General features: G+C 47.2%; 1 protein-coding gene across 7 annotated transcripts; it reads right to left on the reverse strand.

Annotated features, from left to right (window-relative positions):
• Positions 1 to 1016: 1016 nt before the first annotated feature.
• On the reverse strand, positions 1017 to 24944 carry CTTNBP2NL (CTTNBP2 N-terminal like). Of its 7 annotated transcripts, none has more exons than XM_075522018.1 (5): positions 24898 to 24944; positions 19291 to 19398; positions 8399 to 8629; positions 5925 to 6032; positions 1017 to 5124 (listed from the first exon to the last, which is right to left on the reverse strand). In XM_075522018.1, the coding sequence occupies exons 2-5, from the start codon at positions 19387 to 19389 to the stop codon at positions 3643 to 3645; spliced, it is 1920 nt and encodes a 639-aa protein (XP_075378133.1). In that variant the 5' UTR covers positions 19390 to 19398; positions 24898 to 24944; the 3' UTR covers positions 1017 to 3642. The 7 variants fall into 7 exon arrangements, with proteins under 7 accessions (XP_075378133.1, XP_075378132.1, XP_075378135.1 ...); XM_075522017.1 differs by lacking the exon at positions 24898 to 24944 and adding an exon at positions 23934 to 24579; XM_075522020.1 differs by lacking the exon at positions 24898 to 24944 and adding an exon at positions 23306 to 23682.
• Between the last annotated feature and the right edge of the window lie 1131 nt (positions 24945 to 26075).

Here is a 26075-nt window from a genome sequence, read left to right on the forward strand (position 1 = left end):
TTGCACCTCTGCTGCTATAAAAAGCAAGCAGGGCGTAGCCGAGACGCACGCCAGTTCCGATTCCTGCCTGGGCAGGGCTCCTCAGCTTCGGCGTCAGCGGAGGAGATGGTTACGGGAAGGCAGCAGTGCTTGTTTGGTGGCTACCGCCTTCGGCTGCGCTGAAGCAGGTACCATTGCTCCCACAGCACCCCTCCGAAATGTCATCGAGCCTGAGGAGATGAACAAAGAGCTTCTCCCCAGGTTGCTGGAAAACCTGTTCAACTGAACCGATGCAAAGATAAGCAGATCAGGTCACTACTGAGGTATACATCAGGGAGACAAAGCAGGTGTGGGCTCTCCCCCGCGGCTGGGCGGGGAGGCCCCTGGAGCCCCCCGCTCTCCAGGGAGGAAGCACAGCGGTTCCCGCAGGGACACGCTCCATCCCTGGCAAAGGGCACTCTGCCGTAGCCAGTGCCTACGCGGGCCGGGACACTCTCGCTGTGTCCTCTGACATAACTGCGCCGCCGTGCTCCCCCGTGGCAGAGGAGGGCTGACCCTGCTGAGGGGATTTCCAGGAGAAATTCTGTATCCTGCTTGAAAAAAAGGCACTGGCACACCTACTTGCCCCCAACCTCCCAAGCGTTTATCAGTATAATACCCCAAAGTATTACCAGTTTAATATCATAACAGTGTGGCAAAGAGAGACTCTAGGAAAATTGTTTTTACTTCAAAATGCCAAAAAGCCGCAGCTGGCCGAAGCACGCTGCTGCCACGGAGAACCTCCCCAGCGACAGCCCCGCCGCCTTCAGACAGGAGACGGACGAGCAGTAGAGGCCAGGCTGCAGCCAGCCACAGCTGCTCGTCAGCTCTGGCACTGCAAAGACATTTGCTTTCTTCCCATGCTTCAGAGCAGACATTAAAGCTTCCGTTTCCACCTGAATACGGACGCCCGGCTGTCACCAGCGCCTGTTTCCTGCGAGGCAGCCTCGGCCCAGGCACAGTCCTGACTCCAAACATTTTCTTAAGCAATTTGCGCATCTTAAAAATAAAATCCTTTATTGATAATATGAATGTTTAACATGTTTAATGCCATCAGCTATAAAAATGATTAAAGACTTCAGCTTGGTACATTTGGCTTTACAAATTTACAAGTGTTAATGCATTAATACTAGTGTATACATTTTGCACTTCATTATACTCCATTAGCCAGTGACAAACTCTGCAACAACGTCTGCTTATAACAGATGTGAGTTATAGAAGAAATATTTAGTTGCTTCCACACAGAATCTACATCAACAGTTAAATACTAACTCTAAATGCCTTACTGAATTAGTTGGATCCGTTGTAATATCTTGTGCTTAGTTTCTCTCAGAAGATAGGCTACTAGCAAAAATACATTCTTTTGCATACCCCCTTCCCATATTATATTTTAGAAGAAACGGTACTCAGTGCATTTCCTAATAGACTTCATCATAGTGTCTCTCTCTCTATAGAGCTATCGATAAAGAAAGGGGATAATACCATTTAGATTAATGTAAAAGCAAAGAAACACGTTAAAGCAGTGTATACAAAAGCCTCACTTTTGAATCGGAAGTGATACATGGGCCAAAATCCATCTGCCCATCAGTTTTTACAATTACTCTCATCAAGAGGAAAAATCTGCTGTGGATACTTAAAAAAGTAATAACTGTGCTTCCAAAAGAGTCACTGCCCATTCATCTCCAGGCTGCCTCTGTCTCCCTGCTGTTAGTACACAGCCCGTTCCACCGGATTAGGAACCATAGCACCTAATACCACAATTTAAAAAGCTACTAAAAGGTCTGTAAAAACCTCTTGTTCTTGTCTAAATACCTGCCACGCTGTGCGGGCGAGAACAGCAGGGTCACTTCAGACAACAGCCACTTCAAAGCAGCACAAGAGCTCTGGCGTCCTACAAAACGAGACCCAGAGCTAGAAGGAACCTATAGGGTCATGTACAGTAGTGCATCCTCCCAGCTGCCGCAGGGATCCTTCCTACAGTAAAGGTGGATGTATTTTGTCTAATTAAATACTGAAAAATGACAAAGGAGAAAGTGTCTCTGGCAGTAGGAAGCTGTGCTCCGTGTAAACGTGACGCTGCTGCAGAGGGAAACGCTGAACACTGACTGACACCGAGCAGCAAGTCCAGTTTCTAAATTTAGGACCAGTTCACGTACACCACCTGAGGTAATTAACTCAGGGTTGTGCTCGCAGCCTCTGCCACTGGTCTGTGGTGTGTTTGCCTTGTATTTCTCACCGCGGTGACTCAGAAAACCACCGTGCTGTGCCGCTGAACGATGGGCAGCACACGCAGCACGTCTGCAGCGGGGACTACGCTTCTTGCGGCAAACGTTTCTGCACAGGAATCAGTTGCTTCTCCCCGCTTGGGCCCAAATAATTTTTCACACACATGATTTGCCTCAAACTTGGGCGATTCCTCACTAAGTGATTTTTTTTTAATCTCAATGAATTCCCACATTTTCTTCCTATTAGGCAGACCATCAAGAATAGGTTCTCCTAATACATCGTGTATTTAGTATGTATGTGTGTGAAACTACTTACACATATATACATATTCAGTTACACGACCGTAATGATTTGGTTCCATATTTGCAGCCAAGGAAAGCCAGCAAGATCCCGTAGCTAACTAGTGGGAAAAATCCAGGTCAGCCAGACACAACTGATAGAGATGAGGAACAAAATTATTGCTTTTGTTTATAGTAGAAGATCCCATGTTACTGTTGCAAAAAACCTGTATCATATGGACTAGTGATATTTTTCAAGTAATAGCAAGATCTTTGTCAAGTAATAGCAAGATCCTTTTCTCAGAAGTTCTACACACAACAGTAGAATGCTTGAAGAGCTTCAAAATTCAAGGTGACACACCAGAAACCAGAGCTGAGCCATTTAAAGCACACAGGCATCTCTGCAGCATGTGTTACAGGAAAGCAAAGAGAACTGCACGGACAATGCATATGGAGAGAAAAGTACTCTGGATTGTATTACACCTAAATTTCACCCCAAGAAACTTATGTGTGCTTCCTCAAATAGCTAGGAGCTATGTCCTAAAGGACAAAGTGTGGCTGGCTGCGTCAGTCTGGTGGTCACCTTTCAGAATTTGTAGCACATTTGCTAACTTATTTAGCAAATGGAAAGAATTCAAAAGAAAAACAGTGTTGGTTTCAACATTCAGGACTCGCAGAAGAATTCGCTTCTGCAGCTAGATGGTCCCCCTCCTCACCGTTTTCAGAGAATCACATTCATATTGCAGGCTTAGTTCAGGCACTTTTTATAAAATGTTCATCTGGAGTAAAAAGTCTGCAAAAGTTATTTCTGCATAATTTAAAAGTAGCATTTCAGTCCCATTAGAGTTTGATAGTTAGGTCCCACCACATGATTATGGTTCTTGTTACCTCTAATGATTTGACTGTTGCTATGAGACATTTTGAGGCTACTGTATAGCTGTAGTTAAGGTTTCTTCATAAACAAAAATATTTTCCTACCTATTAAAAAAGAAAAAAATATACTAAATGCTTTATACAGACAGAATCTGCTACTATGGAAATAAATAACATGGAGTGGAAAAACAGTGTCTTAGCCCTAGGATGCTAAGCCATGGAATGTCACATTCACATTTTCTGGAGACTAGCTGCTCGTTGGCAGGAGTATCTCAATGTCTTTGCCATTTGACACCACGGTGTTGCTAGAGCAGCTGCTTGCCACGTCCATGGGGGCACCCAGAGAGGATGCCTGGGAAGAGGTTTTGGTTAGTGGAGCAGGAGCAGCAGGTGACTGAGCGAGGCCGGGTTTCTTTGGAGGAATGGGTGGAGGGTTCCCTCTTTCTGCTCTAGGAATGGTCGGTGACTTAATTCCAGGAGACAACGGGCTTAGTGGACTGGAAACCTTGCCGGGGCTTGGAGAATGACCAGATTCGTTTTTGGGGCTCACAGCATTTGCCAGATTTCGATAGTCCGTGCCAAAAGGTGAGCTGTTGGGGGAGACGGGTTTAATAGGTCCCTGCTGGCTGGTAAATCTGGAAAGGACCTGAGTGACTGTATTGCGGGCCAACTGCTTAGCGGCAGAGTTATCTGCTAGAGTAGGAGACAAATCCCGTGACGGTGGGCTCTGCAGACCACTGGACTGATGGTCCTGTTCAGCTTGAGACTGAAACTTGTGCCGAGCCGCATGGAAGCGCTGATTGATCCCCACCTGGTAGGATGACTGGTAACCAGGGCTGCTTGCTGAAGCTCCCACTAAGCGTTTAGTCAGCACTGGCGAGGAGCAGGGCGAAGGCGTTAGAGAGGAGGCAGCTGTGCCGCTGGGAGACAGGGAGACCCCACTAGAAGGGAGCTGGGACATCAGATGCACCGGTGACTCTGTTCTTACAGGAGAACTTCCATTCTCAACTGCGTTTTCTGAGGCGGCACCAGCAGATTTCTCCTTTTGAACTTGGTTCTCTGCTGCACTGGTCTGCAGTAGCTCACTACCCGTCTGCATGTCTGTGTCACAATGACCGTTGGATTTTGCATAGGAATGAGTAGGTGTAGTAGGGCTGGGAAACACGGCGTGCACAGCTTTGCTTGTGCTGGCAGGATTTGCTCGGTCTGCCTGCAGACACTCTGTCTGGCAAGACACAGACTTCACTGTGGGACTGTCAGTTGCAACACCTCTGGACATCACCGAGGGGCTTGGCTGCAAAGGCTCGGCAGGACTGTGCTGCTGGCAAGAAGCCTCCAGCTCTTTCAGGGCTTTCTTCAGACATTCCACCTCTTCTTTGAGTGCTTTTGTACGGTTTTCTTCTCTGTTCAGCTTGGCTTTCAGCTGTTCTCTTTCAATGTCAAACTCTGAGAGCTGCTTTTCTACTTGTGCTTCCATCTGTAAACCCCGCTTCCTCTTGGACGCCAGCTCCTCTTCCAGTTTACTCACCTTACTCTTCTCTTTTTCCAATTTCAAGCTCAATTCTGCTGTCTTCTGCCCCTCTTCAGCTGCTTTGGCAGTGGCTTTCTTGCACTCCACTACAAGCATGGAAGACAGTTGCTTGTGGCGTGCCCTTTCCTCCTCCAGCTGGCTTGACAGCTTCTTCTGTTCTTTTTCAAACTTTTTCACTTGGGATTTTTCAAACTCCAACTGGAAGATAAGAACAAAAAAGCCTGTAAGGGAACCACAAAACCTCCTGAAAGTAAATGAAGTATAATGCCCCAAAAGGGAATGGGGTTACTAAGTATCTGGGAGAAATTACATGGTAAAAGACGGCAGTGGCTAAGAAAGAGGTTCTTCCCCCAGGTATCTGCAAGACGGTCTTGTATGACTCAGGCTGCACGTATTAAGAATTATTACTTACTAGTAGTTCTATCATGTATGAAATTCAATTGACCTTTAGTGAGATATACACCCAGTCTTCCATGCACTGATTGAATGGGCATCTGGAGCAAAGCTACCTTCCACCTCCCTCTACTACTTTGTCAGTTTGCCTTTTAAAGGCATTTAAATGCTGATGTGTTATGTATGTTTAATAAAGTCTACAGCGCTTCAGCAACAGAAAACAGTAGCTTAAATATTTATTATCGTCTCTGAACAACCCCCCCAGGAGATCTTTCATGACTTATTCTGAATTTTGAGTACTAGAGAGCCCTATCATTTGTAAGCACAGCCCTGTTCTTGAGAACTTCTCAGATTTCAGGCTGAAGTAAGATTTCAAAGCATTTGGTTGCCTGTTAATAGCTTCTAGCACTGCTCAGCTACCAAAACACCCCCCAAAATTAAGGTTGTTTTTCGTATCGAAATGATGAAAGCCAGGAGCGCCTTACAGAGGAGGGAGGTCCCTACTACTTTCAACACAAAGGTGCAATTAGACATCACTACCGAGTTCGCCACCCAGGAGCCTGGGGTTTCCGTGGGTTGGGTAATTACCAGCTACCAAAGCATACCTGCTGGGTGAGCCGCTCCCGCTCCTTCTCCAGCATGTAGGTGACATCGTCCCCCTCCGCCGTGTCCTGGGCGTGCCGCTGTCGCTCCTCCTCCAGGTCCAGGATCACCTGCCAAACAAACATCGGTCACTTCCGTGCCCAGGCACCCTTACCAGCTGGCGTAATGCAGGGAGAGATCAGCGCCTTCGCACACGGTCCAAAGCCAAATGACACGGGAGAGCAACCACTGCAGCCTCAGGCGTCCGAATCCAACTCAAAATCACATACAAGCAGCTTTTGGACAAGTTGCAGTGCTACGGTATTATTTGGGATAGTTGAGTCAGTTTGCAAAAGAAGTTAGGAAAACCTCCCACTGTATGTATCTTCATTTTATTATTAAATAGCTAAATTGCACGCTTTTCCTCCAGACCGCAGAACAGCCTCGAGAAGTTCACGCTGCCCGTCCTTGGTTGCATGGTGCCCTCATCAGAACTTCCTGGCAGGACCATTAATACAAAGCCCAGCCGGAGCAGAGGCACTGCCCCAGAGAACGCCCACCCAGGAGACACAGGGCACGAACAATTACAACAAGACGATCCTCGCTACGGGCTCCGCAGTAATTCGCATACAGGCTTCTCCCCCAGTTTCTTACAGGGGATTTGAGGACGGCAGTGCAAAGTTTATTTTAAAGAACATTAATTTGTTCTTCCACTTAAGAACAAGATGAGCTCTTGAAATGAAACTGCTTGCCATAAGGAGCCAGTTAAGGAGCTCCTTCAGCTTTAACACTGAATTACATGAATAATTGAAATTCTATTAACTCAACAAAAAAGCCAGAATACAAACTTCCCAAGAGACTCTGCCGTGTCTCACCACCAGAACTCTAGGCTCTCCCAACACATGCTCACCATGAATTTAGCAGCTCCTCAGTCTTCCTGAAATTTAAGCTTCCAAACAACGCTTAAACATCTTTAAGTGCACAAGGAACCTTTTTACAGAAGGAGATAGGAAGGATAGAACGAGAAGGGAAAAAAATACCTGATGATAATAGCATGATTCAGCTAGATACTTGGCTGAAAAGTGAAACACACAGCCTTGCTGTTACTTCCAGTGACTTAGAGGACAAACCGAAAGCTGAAGATGCCTCCAGCTGCCCACCCTGAGCACAGCGTCTGCGATCTAACAGTCGGGCTGGCTGCTTGCTTATGTCATAGTAAGGCTTCTGCAACAGCAATGCCTCAGAGTATTCACAGACTGAAAGGAACTTGCTCTATCTTATCCCCATCAAAACAGATTAAGGGAAAATAAACTTTAACCCACGTGCCGATGAGCAATGAAACAGAGCGTTCAACTTGGAACCTTTTGATTAGAAACGGAACGCAACTACTTGCACTTGAGATCTTTGTACGTGATTTGGCGTGTTTTAGTCAAAGCAAGAGTGATGTACCTGAAAAAATACAGGATGGCATTGGCCCAGGCACAGGCACTAGCCAAGCGTACACCTAGATCTGACATTGCAGAAGATAGCTTCTAGACACCAGTGTAACGGCACCTCCTCCCAGTCTGCCACTGACGCAAGTAAAAGCAAAAATCCCAGCTATTTTTTAAGATGGAAAAGTAGTATGTGAAGAGGTTAAGATAGAGTGCTGCAATGCAGGTGACTGCAGGGATGCTCCAGAGAGCTCCTCCCGGTCGCAGATTCCAGTGATGTACTCTTGGGCAATTCCTCTCTGCCCTGACTACATAGCAGGGACAAATACTTTACTCATTTTGACTTGTTTAAATTCACTGCAGGACAAAACGAACACGTAAACATGTTTTTTTTTAAAAGCTAACTGGTTACATAAAGAGAGTGTGTTGTAGCAAGACTCCAAGAAGCAGAGTTCAGTGGACTCTTGCTTTCAGACTTGTGTGCAGCTTTATGCTCCTCTAGTAAACTGCAGGATGCCAGAGGAGCAACCCTCTGTGGATGTACAGTTTGACAGGTGGACCAAGCACTTCATGGGTGTCAACGTATGTTAAAGCTACGTGTGAAGAATAATAGGTGCTTTATTAAAGAGGCCAATGAAAAATAGTTTCGGTCATGCCATACTTTCTTCCGAAAGCACGAGGAGGTGCACGCCCGTAAGTACCTGGTACCAGCTCTTCAACAAGCACTGAGAACAAGTCACAAGCAGAACAGTGATATGTCTGCTGAGAATTCAATCGTCCAGAAATCCTTTCTTACATTTTGGTAAGCACTATACCTCCCAGCTGTGAATAAGCTGGTTCCTTTTTTGTGTGTCCTAACAAAAGCATCTTGCATATATTTCAAATTTTGGAATTACAATTAATAAGCTTACCCGCTGCGTCGTACCGAGTGAGAAGTTTAAAACAAAGGTGCAAAGCCCTTCCAGTTACCAAAACTCAAGGCATAGAAGTGTTTTTGCTGAAGCTAACGTATTATCAAAATGCAACTATTAACTTCTGCACAGCTTATTTGAAGCAAAACTTACCTTTCTGTGCCTGCTTTCTGCAGCAGCTAGTTGGGATAACATTCTTTCCTGCATATTCTTGCAATGTTTCATCACCACTTTCAAAATAGATAACGGATTGGAGCATACTGGTTGCTTTTCACCATGGTTTCCCTCTTTCAGGGTCTCAAAATCCCTCTGCAAAGCCATTAATGGATCACTGATGTTATACTTCCCATAGCGTTCTTCAATGAACGTGTCTCTATGCTGGGCCTGCAATACAAAAACAAATTTGCATTTCAATATACTAAAAATAGAAAACTAGCTAAAGAAGAAAGTAATTTGTAGTTAATATTCCTCTTCCCCAGTTTTCCACTTAGAGATAAAAAGATCTTAACACAGTCTGATTCATACCCTGTTACCTGCTATAAGAATAAGAGTATTCAGACAGGAAAAGACCCAAGAGCGTCACGTTAAAGGTCCTGGGTTAACAGACAAGAAAGAGACAGTAATTCCTGAGACCAACCGGTCAAGTGATGTACCTGCTGAACAGCAGTGCCGTCCATGCCACCTGCATGATCTCCAAAGCCCGCCTGGACCTTGCCAGTTCTGGGCAGAGCAGCGACAAGGGGACGAACACCACGTTTCCCACACACTAAGTGCACGTGCTATTCTGCTAATGGCGGACTCTGATCAAGTTCAGACCATGAGAAGTTAAGCGTATGGCAAGGACAACAATCCTTCTGTCATCAGAAGGGATTTTTAAACTGTTAACATTTCGGGTTTCAGCTAGGCTCCCAGCTAATGAAACCCCTCATTAATACATTTTAAATGGGCAAAAGTTGACGGTCCCCCACTAATGAAGACAATAAAATCTATAAGGATCAAACATATGCAAGTGAGCCCAGCTCTCGCAGGCTGGATCAGCACCGCGGCAGCATGTCCCCCTGCTTCCAACTGCTCCTAGAAGCCACCTGCTCTCCAGGGGAGATACTTGGGTCTTGAAAAAATCTGCAAAACCCACTTGCGTTTCCACAGCTGGAACACAGGCAAATACATACTATTCACAGGCAGTCTGAAAAGTGTGTGTGGGGGTTATACGAAGCGTGTGCTCGATTAATGTCTCACTGTCCCTCCAGTTGAACAATGTCTTTGAACCAAATGGCCCCAAACAAACTAGAAACAAAGGAAAGTCTTGCTTAAACACACAGCATCTCCACAATATATTCAGTCTACTAACATCCTCATACCACAGCTACCTGCTATCTACGTCCATGACTTCCATTCCGCCACTGTGCAAAAGCAAAGAAGGTAAGTATCAGTTCTTGCTCAACAAGAGATTTAATCATTTACTGTTGTTTCGGTGGAAGAGCAGTTGTGTGGTTGTCTTGATTATGTCACCATAAAAGAATTTCATGTTGAGCAATTAAAGAGTTTTATTCTCGCAACAGCCTATAAATCCATAAATTGTTAATAAAACCCTTAATATTCTCATCCAGACTAAACAAAGTTTAGTTTCTCAAGAAGCAAGATAGGAACGATTAGCTTTCTTTCGGTGACATATAAGAATTAAGGAAACTCACACGCACCAGGCTTTATATTTACAACGTTTAGAATCAGCCATTCCAGCTGGAAATGTGTTTGTTAGGATACCAATAGCCTTATCCTACTGAATGACTACTGTGAAGTTCTAAAAAACAAAACAAAATTTCATAAACACAGAGATATTAAAATACTATCTACATGTTTATCACCATGATAAGAAACCATATGAAAACAGACATCCATGCAACAAAAGACGTTAGAGGGAAACCAGACCTAGATTCACAGAATCATATAGGTTGGAAAAGACCTTTAAGATCATCGAGTCCAACCATAAACCTAACACTGCCAAGCCCACCACTACACCATGTCCCTAAGCACCTCATCCAAACGTCCTTTAAATACCTCCAGGGATGGCGACTCAACCACTTCCCTGGGCAGCCTGGTCCAATGCTTGATAACCCTCTCGGTGAAGAAAAATTTCCTAATATCCAGTCTAAAGATATTCAAAAGAGCCCTCAGAGCTGACCTATCCTGGCTCCAAGAAACATGATCACCAACTTCAGCTGAAGCGGTTACGGCTGAACACTGTGCATCTGTGAAAACCCTGTGACGGTGTTTCGTTCCAGTATCGCTGACAGCACAACCCCGTGCACGGCAGAGCCGATGCACCCCGCCGAGAAAGAATACCTTCCAAATGCGAGGTCTAAATTTGATTCCTCTTGATTCGTTATAGTCGTGGTAACCAGTCCTTACGAGATAAGTCATACCTTTACTTTTCTAGAGCATATGAATGATTACGGACTGTTCTGCAGAGGCGTGTTCTTAGTGAGGCCACAGAGAAAGATGTGGGCTTTCCTCTGCACCAGTTACCTACCACACCTTTCTCTGAAACGCAAGAGCCCCCGGACCTTTAACCAGTGTGCTATCACCTTTAAAGTTGTTTAATCTAAGGCATGCTTTAGCGTGTTTACCTAGCAAAGCACTGCGCGACCTACAGAGGAAAGTTATGATACTAGCTGCACTTTTCTTGACAGAGCACACGCACGACATGTTTTTGCCTCGAGAGACCGCTCCAAACAAACGCTGCCTGCACGTTACCAGGGGCGCTTCGGCTTTCTATGCATGCCTCGCTCGCATCTGGGCATCCTTACGAGCGTAAACAGAAAGTAAGGCATTCCAAATTAAACACAGTAGCTTTTCAGAGCTGGCGAAGGGCTCTCAGCGCAAGCTCCCCAAAGCCCCGACCCTGCTGATGCTGTGAAATGGCATTCAGCTGTCGCAGGGTGGAAAACAAGCTATCTGCTTTGAATACAGAGCGAAACTGCATCAGCCTCCCTGCACGCCTCTTCAGAAGCCCTTTCAGCTAGCAAGAATGGCAGACTATCAATGGCTAACTGTTGCCCGTTTCTTAGGGGACTGCTTACGGACATCTTTTAGATAGGAAAGACAGAGGCTGACTAAAATGAAAAGACAACTTAGAAGCCAGTATTTATTGGAATGGTTGTTTTCTGATCTCCCAGTAAACTGTATCAAAAATGCAAATGCTTCCCTAAGCACACAAGAGCAGCAGCAATGCTCCAGCCACCACCCCACACCCCGCCGGCGCAGACACACCGAAACAGAAAAGCAAACTGCTGGAACTGAGCTTGATAGGTCAGAGGACTGACAGGTAAGTGATAAAGCTTTGCTTTACTCAAATAGCTGACGAGATTTTTCTGGCCCTGCCTGTATTCTAAGATGTGACCACGTGATTGGCACAAAAAAAATTAAGAAAAGTCAACCTCTGCTCTCAAAGGGAGAAGTGCATGCATTACCTTGGCAAGAGGCATAAAAAACCCCAAACAAAATACTTTTCCTATCTCCTCAATGACCAAACTCAATTAGGGACATTTGTCCTATGATACTGGTTTGGAGCTGTATTGTAACCCTTGCCGTACACAAATACAGAGGAACAGCTCACACTCACAAATACCCCTCCTTCTTTATCAGCAATATCCACCAGGAACAGTGGATACCTTTGATCAGAGCTTAAGATATTGTTCTAACTTTACATAAAAAAAAAAAGAAGAGGAAGGAAAAGATCAGCCCTGGAAATGGGAGGGTGGCCCTGGATAATGAGCTGCCCCTGGTTTAATGAATCACAGGAAAAACTACAGGCTTTTTTTTTTTTTGGCCCCTTTTTTTTTTTTTTTTGGAGGGGCAGGGAATCTTCAGTTATTCTGAAGAATTTATAAAAATGACTCAACCAAACCTCACTACAAGTGTGTAGGGAATTTCGAAGTGACTCAAGCATTGAAAAGTCTGTAAATACAAACTGGGATATTCATCCAGCTGGCCTAACTGCTGTGACAGATGAGCTGCTCTTCCCTTAAACCCAAGCCACCCCGGTGCCGGTCACCCTGCAGCCACACAGAAACACGGGAGAAACCCTTTGGAAGGGTGCCCGTGCTTTCACAGGGTAAGCAAACGGGGGGACACTTGAAAAGTTTACTTCTGGGCAAGTTCTGTCTAATAAAAGCTTGAAGAACTGAGATGAAGGTCACACCCACCACCCATAACCTCCGATTTCTTGCAAGTACCGAAGGTGTAACAAAAGCCGTGGTTTCCCTCTGCTCCTCGCAGCACTGGGCTCTCAACTCCGTTGAATTTAGTGGGGTGTTTTTTTTCCTGCCTGGGAAAGAACAAGAAGTTCTTCCTTGCTACTTTGAGCAATTAAGTATTTTCCTGAACTAGCATGACAAACAGATGAGACTATCATAACAGTAATAGCTTTCTGAAGTCCAGCTATTCTTCTTTAGTAGCCAGCAGAGAATAAACATTCAATTAAAGTTGTCTAGACTAGGAAAAGTCTTAAACAGGTCATCCTACACCCACCACATCTAGTTTACAAAAACAAATCCAGTGCTTTGGCATTTGGGCCACCATGCACTTGGAAATGCAAATACGGATTTTCAGGCTGCTGCCCGTGACACCTCTGTGCGACGGGTCCCACCGAGCAGCCACCTCCGCCGCTAAAATAATTGGGACAGCTCTTCTAAAATTAAGTCACAGTGCCATAATCCACACAGGTTCTTTTATACAGGTGTTGGACTGTCACATACATGAGTGACTGCTCCCATGGCTTATGCTCCTCACCAAGGCAACTCTTCAGCTCTACTTCTTCTACTAACGCTGGCGGTCACGTATAAACATATCCAACAGTTTTGATTTTGTCCTGTCTGAACTGGAATTCAGCCTTAAATATAGGTTTTGTTCAACTTTCAAAACAGAAGCAACTTGATGATGGAAGAGAGACAGTCTATTAATGAACCCAAATTGGAAAAATCAACTTAGATCTCAGATCCCGGTATCAACCTATTAAAACACATAAATCGTCAGGAAATCAAGCTTCAATAATAAGGAAATAAGGTTACAAAAAGCATTGTTAACTTAGGAGTGGAAAATTTAATCTGGAAAACCAGAGATGACATACATACTTCCACCAACATCAATTGTGCTTTGAAAGAAGATGCCATCTTCTGCAATTAGAAGATCCTCTAATTTAGTATCTCCACCTGTATCATCTCAAACATGCAGACTTACAAATTTCCTATCAAAACATTCAAGCTCCAAAAGCAGCTAAATGGACTATCTGGCGATTTTGAAGACCATTAAATTGCCCTCCCCCAACAGGAAAAGAGATAACATTTAAGCTTGGGCTGCTCTTAAAAAAAGGAAGCAGCTACGCACGTTAAGTACTCTTAAAAATAAAACTCCTGACAATCAGAAGAACTAGGCGTACACAGAGAGGGCACCACTTCAAACTGGCTGGCTTTTAGCTCAGGTTCGGGTACTGGCCACTGCTAGTGCGTTTAAAGAGAGAATTCTGATTTTACGGAGCAGAAGCAGCATCTGACACAACTGAAGAGATGCTTCCTGTGCAGGCAGGCAAAGCAAAGGCGTCACTTCGTCAGGGAAAAGCTACTGTTTCCTCTTGGGATTGCTGACTGTTTTGGGATGAAAGTTTCCCATAATCTAGTTGTGTAAGTTTTTTTTTTTATAGAAGATTTCCTTTTACTCATAAGCCTTGTTTATGAGACAGCATTTTCTCTCTGCCTTCGAAAATCTTTACAACTTGTTTTACTGGAACATCAAACAGGGAATTTCCAAGACTTGTTTCAAGTGTTTTTTTGGACACAAAGTAGACTGTGACTCTTGCCTGTAATTTCAGAGTTCAGGTTTTAACGCTCGGCACAACACAAACACACTGTTAATGAACTGCAGCTACTGCGTATGCAGTTCTCCAGTAATAATTTGCACAGGAGTTCCTCCTCTATGTTGCAGAGAGTGGTATAATCTTTAAATAGCTTCTTACTGCCTTGAACTTCCTTATTAGCTTCTCTCCCCAGGGACAGACATTGGGAATAAAGACAAGCTGAGGTCACAGCAATCGCTGACAGAGAGAAGGGAAATGGGGGTGGGGACCACTTGCTTTGCATGAAAATAAATGTCAAAATGCTGGAGTGCGAGTCCGAGTCTCACTTTAGCTCCAGCTCTGAAGCAATGCCTAGCAGAGATCCACACAGCAGAAATTATGTTGCTCAAATACAGTATCTGTCTTAATTGCCATCATTATATCAAGCGAACAAACCAGATGAACGAGAGCTACCCAGATTTGCCCACATAAGACCTGTTACCAGCTTTGAAAATGTAAGAAATTTTCCTGGGAAACGTCAAGCAGCACAAAACTGCAACTTTTTCCCTGGGAACTTTTGGTCTGTAGCACAGACAGCACGAATCCCAGTCCGAGCTTGGCCAGGCACAGCTCCCAGCACACTGGTGACAGGCTGTACCGTGCTCAGGAACTGCACTTGGGCACCGTTAAAACAGGGAGCCTGACGACACCCGGACGGCTGAAATCCAGAGCTGGAGCCATTCCTGCACCTCTGTTCCTCATTCAGGACCTATCTGGGTACTGAGAAGGTAGAAAGAATCAGTCTTTCAAAAGGTACTGGCAAACAGTGCTGCTTCAAGCAAGAAATAAACAAAAAATTCCCCAAACTTGCAAGAAAAGCTGTAAGAAAAGCCTGCATTCCAGCAGGACAGTGCCCATGGGAACGCTGCTACATCTAAGCTGCTTTGTGCGCAATGCAAAAGCCCATTTTGCCCCATCTGTGAAAGATTTACTAGCATCTGCAGTTAGGTTTTATATTACTGAACTTTTCTTTTATTTAAACAAGAGGTAGACTTTTAGTTTTTGAAACTGCACTGTAAACTTAATTTCTAAATCCACTGACAAACGAACGCTTAATTTTGCAATGCATTAATACTGCGTTATGGAGTGAATCACTGAATTCAGAAGCAAAGCAATGAATACCAGCTCCCAGTCATTAACACAAAATAGATAGTTTCTATTCCAGTGTAAATTGCCTAAGGCCTTATTAACATAAAAGAATAAGCCAGAGAGCTGTTTCCTGTTTTCTAAACGTAAACAGAACTTCATTTCTAATGTATGGAAAATTCTCATTTAAAGAACGGGGGCAGGGAACAAAGTGCTCTCACATAGCGATAGAGACCTATTTAAATACTGAATTGTTTCCAACCATGGTGTGCTATTTTAGAAGACTAACCTGTGGTTCGCACATGCAATCCTTTCTACACGGCAATAAGGACCGAGAATCTAGCCCTTAGTTATGCAACTCTCTCACAGCATCTGGTTTTTTTGGATGATTTAAATACGACAATAACTACAGGAAAAGGAGCACAATAAGAAGTGAGACTTAAGGTCTGTTCTGAGGAGAACATTGAGATTTATGTAGTGGACAGGAAGCTACTTTCAGGAAAAAAAGCAGCTTTTTTTCAAAGAGGTTTTAAAATAGAGGAAGCAAACTGAAGCACTGGAAAAGAATATTTTGAATACAGTAGATTTGTTCACTTAATCCTTTATACTAGTATCTCGTGTTTGAATCAAAGTAACATTGCAATTTGAAATGGACGTCAAAAGACCAGGTCACTGCAAACGCACAGGGAGAGATGATGGTCCCCACCACAAACACCCCCCACTCAATTAAAACCAACACACAAGAAAAAAGTAAACCACAGAAAAAAACAGCGAAGGAGAGAAGTCAGCAAGGGCAAGTCATGCTATGGTAGAGGCAGCGATTAGAGGTGACCTAACAACGGCTCTTTATAATACGAACCTGAGCACCAGACAAATAAACCTCGGTATTTAAACCCTTCCTCCCAGCAGGCAGAGGAGGATGCTGCTCCAGGCAGGGCGCAGAGATACCCGGGCAGAACCCAGCAGCATGGCAGAAAGGGTGAAGATCTGGGGAGGGGAGGGGAAGAAAAGGAAGGGAAGGAGCAAATTAAGCAAGCCGTCCCAGAAAGCCAGGCTCAGAAGCTCCATTTTGACACAGGGAGAAACAGGGCCAGTGCCAGCCAACAAGTGGCCTGGTATCATGAGGGAGAAGAAAACTATTTTAGGCTTTGTCGTCTGCATGCATGGATTCTCTCTGCTGAACGCCAGATGCTAAATGCTTTTCTCTCAGCATGCAGGAATATCAATTATTGCAGGCTGTACTATAATCAAATTACAAGTTTACAAATTAAGGTACTCCCTTTCTCTGCAAGCGCTTGTTCTTTCCTATGATGTACCAAAGGATCTGCCTCAAACATCTAGAGTTCAGAAGCATTTAAGCCTGAGTGAGAAGTCCATGAGGGGAAATGCATTTTTCCTACTATATGGGAAGCAAATAGGCAGAAAAGCCTCTGATTTTTAACCGCTGACATCTATGTGTCTAATGTAACTGCTGGAGAAAACCACCGCCATTGTTTAAGATCATGCAATCCTCTAACGCAGTTCAGGTTCCACTCCGCCCCTTTCCAACATACACGTGCGCTTAATATAAAACCATCACGCCTCCAAAGAGGTCGGATTGCAGAGGCAGAATGGTCACGACACTCGGGGAACTCACGACAGCGTTCGTGACGCTCAGGAACACAGAGACAGCGGCGACCCGCAGCCGGGTGACTCCTCTGTGCACGGAGCCACGACGCGCCCACCAGCCCGGGGTGCTTCGGCCCCTCAGCGTGACAGCTCAATTTATCCAATGCATGCAAGTCAAACGAAACGCTCTCAGTTTCGATCTTTCATTCGGTCTTAGAAGGCTTTTTCTGCAGGGCAGCATTTCTCTATGTATCAAAACGTGAGTAAAGGGATTAACGAGGTGGGTTGTCCTTTAATTACAGCCACACACAATAAAACCGTTTCAGCCGGTGAGGCACTGTGAAGCTGTTACCACAGTTACTATCAGTAAACAAAAAGAAAAGCACATAGGGCCAGAATTTCTCTAACTAGATATTCCAAATGAACGGACAAAGCAAAGCTGGGAGCTTTCTGCTTCTGAAACTCTGTCCAGCCACCAGATGAAGTAGTTACACGACTTCTTCCCTTTCAGGTATCGAAAGGGCAACGCAGCCTCCTGCCAGCACCGCTGGAGACCCGCAGCATCCCACCCTTTGCTGCAGGCACAGGCCAGCTTCGGAGGGGGCTCGTCTTCCCGTGAGGCAGGGCTGCGGGCAGGCGAAGGCAGGGCTGCGGGCAGCAAGAGCCAGCTCTGATTCGAAGCTTTTACTTCCCTTTTCCTACCACCTTCAGCTTTCCTCGCATTCTTAAGATGAAACATTGCAGCGTATCCCTTACAGAAGGGGGGGAAAAAAGCACTAACCTTTGATTAGCCTGGTATTTTATACGACATAATTATTGAGTATAGGTTACAATTCCATTTAATTTCTTCTCAGTCACGAGTACTTGACAAATCATGTCGAAGGGTATTCTAACTATATTAATCTCCTCATGCAAGAGGGAACTGCAGGTTAAATTTCAACAGAAAAGATAATTGCTTTTTGCTATTGGAAGGCACACGTTAAAAAGCCTTTGGAACGGAGCTGCTGCATTCCTTCCCAACGGTCCCTCTGTGCTCCGTGACACGCGTTTCACACCGCGATATTCAAGTGATGCTCGTTTTGGTAACACATTCTGACCACACAGAATTAGAAGACTCTGATCCCAGGACAGAGGAGGAATTTGCAAGTCTGTTCCAAGAGAGGAGCCAAGCCTTCCACCCCATCAATAGTTTTGAGAGGGTAACAATATCCCTCCAAAATAAAAAGATTGTCCAAATGCAAAAACAATGAACAATAAACACATAAGTGTCCCGACTGTTTTGGAGGAGGATCTCCCTCCATCCCCCCCAAAGGCTCCCTCCATCCCCCCCAAAGGTGTTTGTATTTGGAATCAAGCTACAGAAGCTTTTGCTGGAAAACCAAGTCCCCGCAGCTCCCAGGCCTGCAAGCTGCCATTCCTCTTTTGAAATAGCTGAAAGTTTAAACGTTATGAGCAGTGACAGGTCAGCTTGAAAAAGCCTTCAAAATTCAACCCTGTCACAACTCATTTCTTCAAAAAATTGACCCTTTCCATCATTTATACCACTATTTTTTTTTCCACCCTACTGAGGCTGAGTGCCAACTACGCATCCTTCAAAAAGCAGCAGTATTACACGTGGACTACACATTTTTAAAATATTTTCTAGGCTCAACATTAACACACCAAACTGGCCACAGAGTACCGCAGCCTGCACTACCTGAACAAGGGAAGCAGAAGCACAGAGCGAACACCACATTCGCTACCACCGCTCCGGCCGCAGCGTTCCTGCAGCACGAGCTATCCCTGCAAGAAGAGGTTCCGCTCGCTCCAGCACCCCCTGCCTCGTCCCATCACAAGCGCTCGCACAACCGTGACGTCAGCGGTGCTGGGACGGGTCGAAACTAACTTTTTTGATGGGTTAGTTTTAGCCGCTGTCTGCTTCGCTGGAAGGTTACGCTAACGCTTGTGCCAGCAAAGGGCAAGAGTAAGTAGCTGAGCACGCAGGTCTGCTGCTCTCAGCAGCAGTGCCAGCTTATATTGGCTTAGTACAACACAAAGCCACGGGTGCTTTTTTTCTTAGTGTGACGTTATTCTCACTAAACGACTGATCTGTGATCCCTCCTGGCGAGAAGAGTTTCTGCCTTAAGAAGCCCTCCTTACTAAAGGAGAACAAAACCAACAAAGGAAGTCGGATAGACCTTTTACATTTCTCATGATAGCAGCAACACTCTGTTCTTTATCAGAAAGGATGCATAACACTATTTCAACGCTGAAATGCTTCTTGCAGCCAGCTTTCAATAAAGAATGCCAAGATGTAGAATGATATACAGCATTTGTTATCCAATACTGCTGATATTAAGATGGGATTCTGAACCAGTAATAAATCTTTGCCTCTGAACTTCACCTTGGATGCAAGCGCTCTGCAGAACCTACAGGAGTACTGTTGTCATTTTTGTCTCTTATCATGGTACTTACAACATACCTTTAAGGCTTCTATGACAAGATCTCTTGCTTCTAATTCTCCCTCAAGAATGCTAAACAGCGTCAGTAGTTCTGGTTTGCTGAGTTTTTCCAGATTCATCCTGAAAACCTGAAAAATGGAACACAGTTTACCAGGTATTTCTTTGTACATTAAAATCAGTATTCTAAGCTATGACATAATCTCCATTTAACTTCAGCTTCCAGCTTTTTGGACTGTAAATTGCCCGGGGGGAGAAAGGGTAGAATACACAAGGCAAACATTTTATCTTTAACTTCCAAGACCAGTTGTAGAAGACGTGTTTTTCCCCTTTTCCCAAGGGGTCATGAACATATGCACACCCAGATGGTGTAGGCAGAATGTACGGGCTAACATGACAGTATAATATTCACCAAGAAGTAGCCAAAGTTAACAGGAGAGGGAAAAAACATGGATATTTAAAAGCCATACTACTGTAAGTTACACATCTGGATCGCACAGCTGCAAACATCACTGAAGCGAGACCGAAGAGCTGCGATGACTGCGGTCCAAGCTGGGCCACCTACACAAACTGAAGGTTTGGTTAACACTGCAGGGCTACGATACGTTTCCTAGGAATGCCATTATGCATCACTAATGGAACAGGCCCAAACCACTTTACAAAAATCAATGCCACAAAAAACACACATTTAATTACTATTCTTTCAAACTGTTTCAATATCACCATCATTTATTAAATATAATTTTACTGCCCACGTAAGAACGAAGATCCATCATCTGAACTGCATATGCAAAAAGCTTTTTCTTCCCCAGCATCTTTGCCGATACACTTAACATTGCCTAGTAATAAGCTTTTTTATTACATTATTTTGTTAACAACGGCAATCATTTCACAGACGAAATCCTTGTCTCTGATGCAAATATACCCGTTGATGATACAGCCTTGTGCTTTGCGCAACAATCAAATACACTTTTCTGAGTCCAAGTCGCATCGATCTTTCGCCACTCTTTGTATCGATCAGAAAATGCTACGGTGTGAAGCAGCTACTCAGAGCTACCGAACGCCACTTCATTGGCAAGGGATAAAGGGTTAACTTAACCTTTACTAGAGAAACCTATCCGGCTAAAACATTCAACTGAACTCTAATTTTTCTGAAGTCACTGCTACTTTACAACTGATTTGCATAACTGTGCCTTGGAGAATTACGCACAAATGCAAGTTCTGTCTTGTTTATGCCAGAGCAGTTTTCCAGTTGCTTGGATCAGAAAGCTCTGCTTACACAGAGGAGTAGGTAGCCTTCACACAGCAAGAGAAAGCAGAAATCTACTTCGTGCCCCCTTTGCTAAGCAGGAGAGTTTCTCATCACGCGGTCACGTCCTTGCTTCACGCCGTGTATTACATGGAATTCCATAAAGCAGCAACGTTTCTTACAGACTTTTCTGGCCAGCCCCACCATTGGCATGGGCTGCTCAAGGAAACTTCAGTGGAAGTGACCACGGCTGTCCGGGGTATTGGGGCTGTTCCAAAACCAATTTAACTGGACACCACGGATCTGCCAGCATGGCATGTATGTTCCCTATTGCAGACCCATTAACTTATGTTCAAGAGGAAAACACAGGAGTGGAGCGTTTGGTAAACCTGTTCATATCTGTCATAATGTCAAAAAAAAGCCTGATCAAGACCTGACACAAAAGTGTAACTTAGGAAACTCACTGCATTGACCCAAATCACATTTCAGCAGGCCAGGACAGTGTCGGTCACTGTTCAGCAACAGTTCAACACCGTCAGATCAGCCGACAGACCTTGTCAGAGAGTCGTCCAGGACGTGAACCTGACCATCTCCCTCAGCTTCGGGTACGTCTGCTGACGGTTCTGCCGCCACAGGGAGCCTGGCTAGCTGAGAGCGCATGGAGGGAGTGCGATTTACAACTTGTTCATCTTACACAGAAAGGGAGAGAGTGCAACAGAAGCAGCAAATTAATGTTAATACATAAATAAGTAGCCATACAGGATGAGGAAAGAGGGGGCCTGATTTTAGCCTTTAACCTTTACCATGCCCATGTCGGTACTTAGGTCTGAGCTGTATCACTTCCCTGGGCAGGTTTTAAATCTGGAATATCTGAATGTCTGCTCAGGAGATGCACGGCTTAATTTCAAACCCATCTCAGTCCTTGCTCAGGCTAAATTCCCAGGTGCTAAGACTGAATCAGTACTGATGAGACATAGCAACAACTTTTTTTGCCAGATACTCATCAAATTATATTAGTTTTGTGGCATTATAAGCCAGAACTAAAAAGTTTTCTTTGAGATCTTAGAACAAAGCATATCATCTAAGTCTCTTACCCCAGGACAGTAAATTTTGAACGTGGACTTTCAATGTGACTGCGCCTGTGCTTTGCTCTTAAAAAGAGATGACATGGGAACGTGCAGCTGCATCTCTCCACTAGCTACCGAACAGCACGCTCCTAAAGCGAGGACAGCTACAACTGCAGTTTGATATTTGAAAGCTATTAGTCTGGGCAGTAATCGTTTCTATTCTATATTCTAAATACCCCTATTGTGACTCGTACTTCACAGTGTTATAGAAATAAGCCATGCTATTCTTAACATGCCTCTATGGCTATAGTCTTTAATCAGCTTAATAACATAAACAAGCCCTGTGCTAACATATATGGGTACAAATACTTACAGAAATAAAGAGCAGGAGCCAGTTTGCACAGCAGTCATTTATACAACAACAGGTAACACGAAAGATATGTAAGTGGTACAGCCTCAGCTTCCTTGTGTGCCACCCGCTGCTATGGAAGACCTTTAACTGCCCTGTTTGCATAGGTTATCCCGTGCTGCTGAGGCGGCAGACTGGGAGCAAATGCTACCAATAAAGTCACTGCCCGAAAAAAACCAACAACACTGCATTGCACTTGTATTCTGCTGCTTTACAGGGAACTTTTTAATGCATCAGAGCACACCTGGCAGATACCTGTTGCCCTGAACCTGTAACAATCCCAAGCGCTCCCTTTTAGGGCCACTCAATACTAGGGAGCTGAAAATTGGAAAAAAGCTCTGTTCGTTTTACGTTATTATTCCACAAGAACAAGAAGCATCTCTGGATCAAAGAGCTAATAAGCACATATCTAAGCTCCTCCTCCCCTATCCAAATCCGAATCCCTTCCTGGCCCTCCAGCGTCACAGGCTCCTGAGCTGACCTTTCCAAGACTGCCTTCCGGTTACACGTCCCTGTGCCTTCCCTCGTCCCACTTTTTAATAAAAGATCACGTCAATGCTATTCAATTACCCACTTCTCGCCCTTGCAAACAGTCTCATTCTGCCAAACAGATCCGTACTCGTCAGCTGGGGAACCTGACCCATTATTTCAGAACCTTTAACCAAGAGAGAGAGTTTCACAGCATTAGAAACAAGATCTAGAAATACCCAGGGCATGTTACCCCTTTACGTTCAGTGAAATATCCTGACCAGTCCAACCACACAGATCACAAACCGCAAGGACCTCATTACTTCGTCTGATGGTATAAATATTTTCCCTGAGTCTGAGATATATCACCATTTTTGGACAACAAGCAAGAGTTCCGAGCATAAACAAAGATAATTACTTACTGCTTGCCTAAAGGTAAACTTCCTTTTAGCTGTGCCATGGACCATTAAAGAGTCTCCTCAGCAGACCCGTACCTACCCTTGAAAGAGATAAAACTCTTCTTTTGGAAGTTATTTCCCAGTATTTAACTGAAAATAAATACCAAGACCAGTTTAAGCGTACGTACAACCATGCAAGCTAACAAACCAGGGTAAGTTATCTTTGGCATGCACCACTTCGGGAACAAAAGAGATAAGCTTCTAGACCGTGGCAGCTCCGTGCACTGAATCACGCTACGATGATTATGAAACCATTAGAGGAGGTTACATTTCGCTTGGCCTGACATATATATACGCACCAACCAAGTTAACCAATGCTGCCAGTGCAAAAGAACTTCACCCACCGACTTCAGCGAAGGTTTGAGTCACGACACAGCGGGCACTAACCAAAGAGCAGCCGGAGCGCGCAGCCCGAGGCACGGACAGGGGAGTTCGTCAAGTGGAAGCTTCAAGATACTCTGCAACCACTTGGCTCGAAACTCTTCTACTTTTTAAAAAATACTGTGAAGAACGTAGCTTGTCCTTCCTTTTTTCCTCTGAAGGAGGGTATTTCCTTTCATAAGCCACGGTTACAGCTATGCCAATGCAACAATGCCTCTGCATCTATAATCCTGAATCAGCTTCATTTTTCCTTCCTGTCCCTGAAGAGGAACTGATATTTTCCAGGAGCTTGCATGGGTGTAATCACATTCATATGAGAACCTAAATAAGTAGTTTGAAAACTCTTGATGGACAAGTTTTTAAAAATGCTGCTGCATGTGTAGCATGGTGTTTGAGTTGTTAAAATAATTACATGATACATTTACATAATAAAAAAAGCTAACATACACTTTATAATTGTGCACCCGCAATGCTACCTGGCATTGCATCAGAACTGTAGAGAATTAGGTTAAAACGAGCACTGTTTAAATCCCCCACCTCTGCATCTCCGAGCTGAAAGGAGAAAGGACACCCACCCCCCAAAAGCTCTTCTCCCAGCTACTTCTCGAAGTGCTACTTGGGATGAAGCAAATACCTAAAAGTCACGTCCAAAGCATCGCTAAACTCCTTGAACCGCGCTGTGCGGCAGCTGCAGCTCCTGGAAGGGACCCAGAGCAGCCACCCGGCTCCTCCGACCTTCGGACCCCGCAACGCCCAAGGGGAGCACGGAGCGGAGAAGCCGGGGCGCAGGAGCCCGGCCCGGACACGGGGCAACCCCCCCCGAGGGTCACCCCGGGTTAAGGAGCTCCTTCGGCCCGCGGGCTCTCACGGAGCCGGAGAGCAGCCGCTGCCCGGTAGCCACCCGGCTACCGGATCCCCGCGCCCTCCGGGCCCGGCGGCGGGGGCACCTGCACCGACCGCCCGCCCCCGGGAGCGAGGCGGCAGGGGCCGGGCTCGGGCTGCGCTCGCTCGGCGACTCCCGCGCTGCCACGGGCCGGTGCAGCCGTGGCAAACAAAGGGAGACTCCGCACCGGAGCCCGCCGGCCGCAGCCCGGGGAAGCTGCCGGGCCGCCGCAGGGGCGGCGCGGCCCCCCGGCCTCCTGGGGCGAGCGGCAGCAGGGCCGCGGGCAGGCCGGCGGGTCCCGGGGAGGGCTGAGGGGCAGCGGCCGACTCCGCCGTTCTGCTCCCGCTCGCCCCGCGGCAGCGCCCGCCCGCCAGGCCCGGCCCGGCCGCGGCCAGCGACGGCCGCTGTAACGCCCCCCGGCCTCCGAGCTCCCCCGGCCTCCGCACCCCCCGGTAACGCCCCCCCAGCCTCCGCCCGCCCAGGTCCCGGCCGCGGCCGCCCCCGCTCGCAGCAGGGCCGGGCTCGGCTCGGCCCCGCCACCGCCCCTCTCAGCCCCCGCCGGCCGGGCCACCCCGCACCTGCCGCGGCCCACTCGCGGGGGCAGCGCCGGGCCGGGCCGGACTGGACCGGGCCGGGCCGGGCCGGGCCCGGCCGCACGGAGCGGGGCCCCGCCGCCCCCGCCCCAGGAACCGCGCCCCCCGCCCGCCCCACCGACCTGGCCCGCGCCGCCGCCGCCGCCGCCACTACCGCGCCGCTCCGCTCCCCATCCAGCCGCCCCGCCCCTGCGCGCCCGCCTGCTGAGGGACGGCGCAGCCGCCAATCAGAGCCGCCGCCGGGCGCGCCCGCGGCCCAATCCGCCGCGGGGGAGGCGGGGCGAGGACGTGGGCCGGCCGGCGGCGGCAGCAGCAGCCAATCAGGCGGCGGAACCGGGGCGAGGAGGGCGGGGCGGGGGCTGAAAATCCCTTTTGTTCGCGGCGGCGGCGGCGGAGCGAGCGGGCGGCTGTGATTGGCGCGTCACTTCCGCCGCGGGCGGGCAGGGCGGGGGCGCGGTCGCCTCAGCCGTGGGGGGGGCCCGGTGCCACCGCCCGAGCCAGCGCCCCCGCCCCGCGGCGCCGTCCCGGGCGTCGTCCCTCGCCCGGAGCCCGGGCGGCGGCGGGAAGCGGTTGTAAATGCCCGGCGAGCGCGGCCACTCCCGGCAGCCCAGCGAGCGGGAGCTCCCGCGGAGCCCGGAGCTGGGAGAGGGGCGGTGCCGCTCCACCGGCTCAGGCCGGGCTGGGGGGGACCCCCGGCCCAGGGCGGGCCTGCTCCCCTCACGGGGCCCGGGGCGGGCCTGCTCCCGCCACGACGCCCCCCGGGCCTGCTCTGGGCCTCGCTCTGGAGGCCGGTGGTTTGCCCGAGGGTGTTCCAGAACACTTCGGTTTCTTTGTGAGGCAGCGTTATAGCACGGGCTGCTCCGCAGCGTGACTCACCCGGGCGGCCGGCGGTGCGGGCACGTTACTGTCACAGCTTTCCTCTGACGACAGACGTGCCGAGCGACGCTGGGCCGGCGGAAGCAGGCACCGCGCAGAGGTGCCGTGGAACGCTCGGCGTATTTAGATTTACTTACCCGCTGTCAGCTGAGGAAAGAGCCCAGAATACGTTGGAGACTGTTGCTGGAGGGAATGTCACCCACGGGTGCCTCAGCCGGCGCGGGGCCGCTGCTGGGCGGCTGACGTTGTTGAGGGCAGCAGGTTTTTTTGCTGTCGGAGCTGCTTACCCAGCAGTCTGCTAAGCCGGCGTGGCGGCTGAAAGGAGAACTAACCCTTTCTGTGGAGAAGGTGGCAAATCATTCCGTCTCTGACCTTCCTACAAGATGTGCTCGGCATTGCTGACGTGCTCAGTTCTGAAGAGCTG

Source organism: Mycteria americana, chromosome 20 (genome assembly GCF_035582795.1).
Source record: "Mycteria americana isolate JAX WOST 10 ecotype Jacksonville Zoo and Gardens chromosome 20, USCA_MyAme_1.0, whole genome shotgun sequence".
Lineage (NCBI taxonomy): Eukaryota > Metazoa > Chordata > Aves > Ciconiiformes > Ciconiidae > Mycteria > Mycteria americana.

What these genes read in the sequence shown, in the direction of transcription:
- CTTNBP2NL (XM_075522018.1), bottom strand. Translation starts at nt 19,389, where the DNA reads ATGAATCTGGAAAAACTCAGCAAACCAGAACTACTGACGCTGTTTAGC. An exon ending in CAGAAAGCAGGCACAGAAAG is followed by an intron (nt 6,033 to 8,398) that starts GTAAGTTTTGCT and finishes TTTGTTTGGCAG; the next exon opens with GTGATCCTGGACCTGGAGGA. An exon ending in GGGAGCGGCTCACCCAGCAG is followed by an intron (nt 5,125 to 5,924) that starts GTATGCTTTGGT and finishes CTTATCTTCCAG; the next exon opens with TTGGAGTTTGAAAAATCCCA.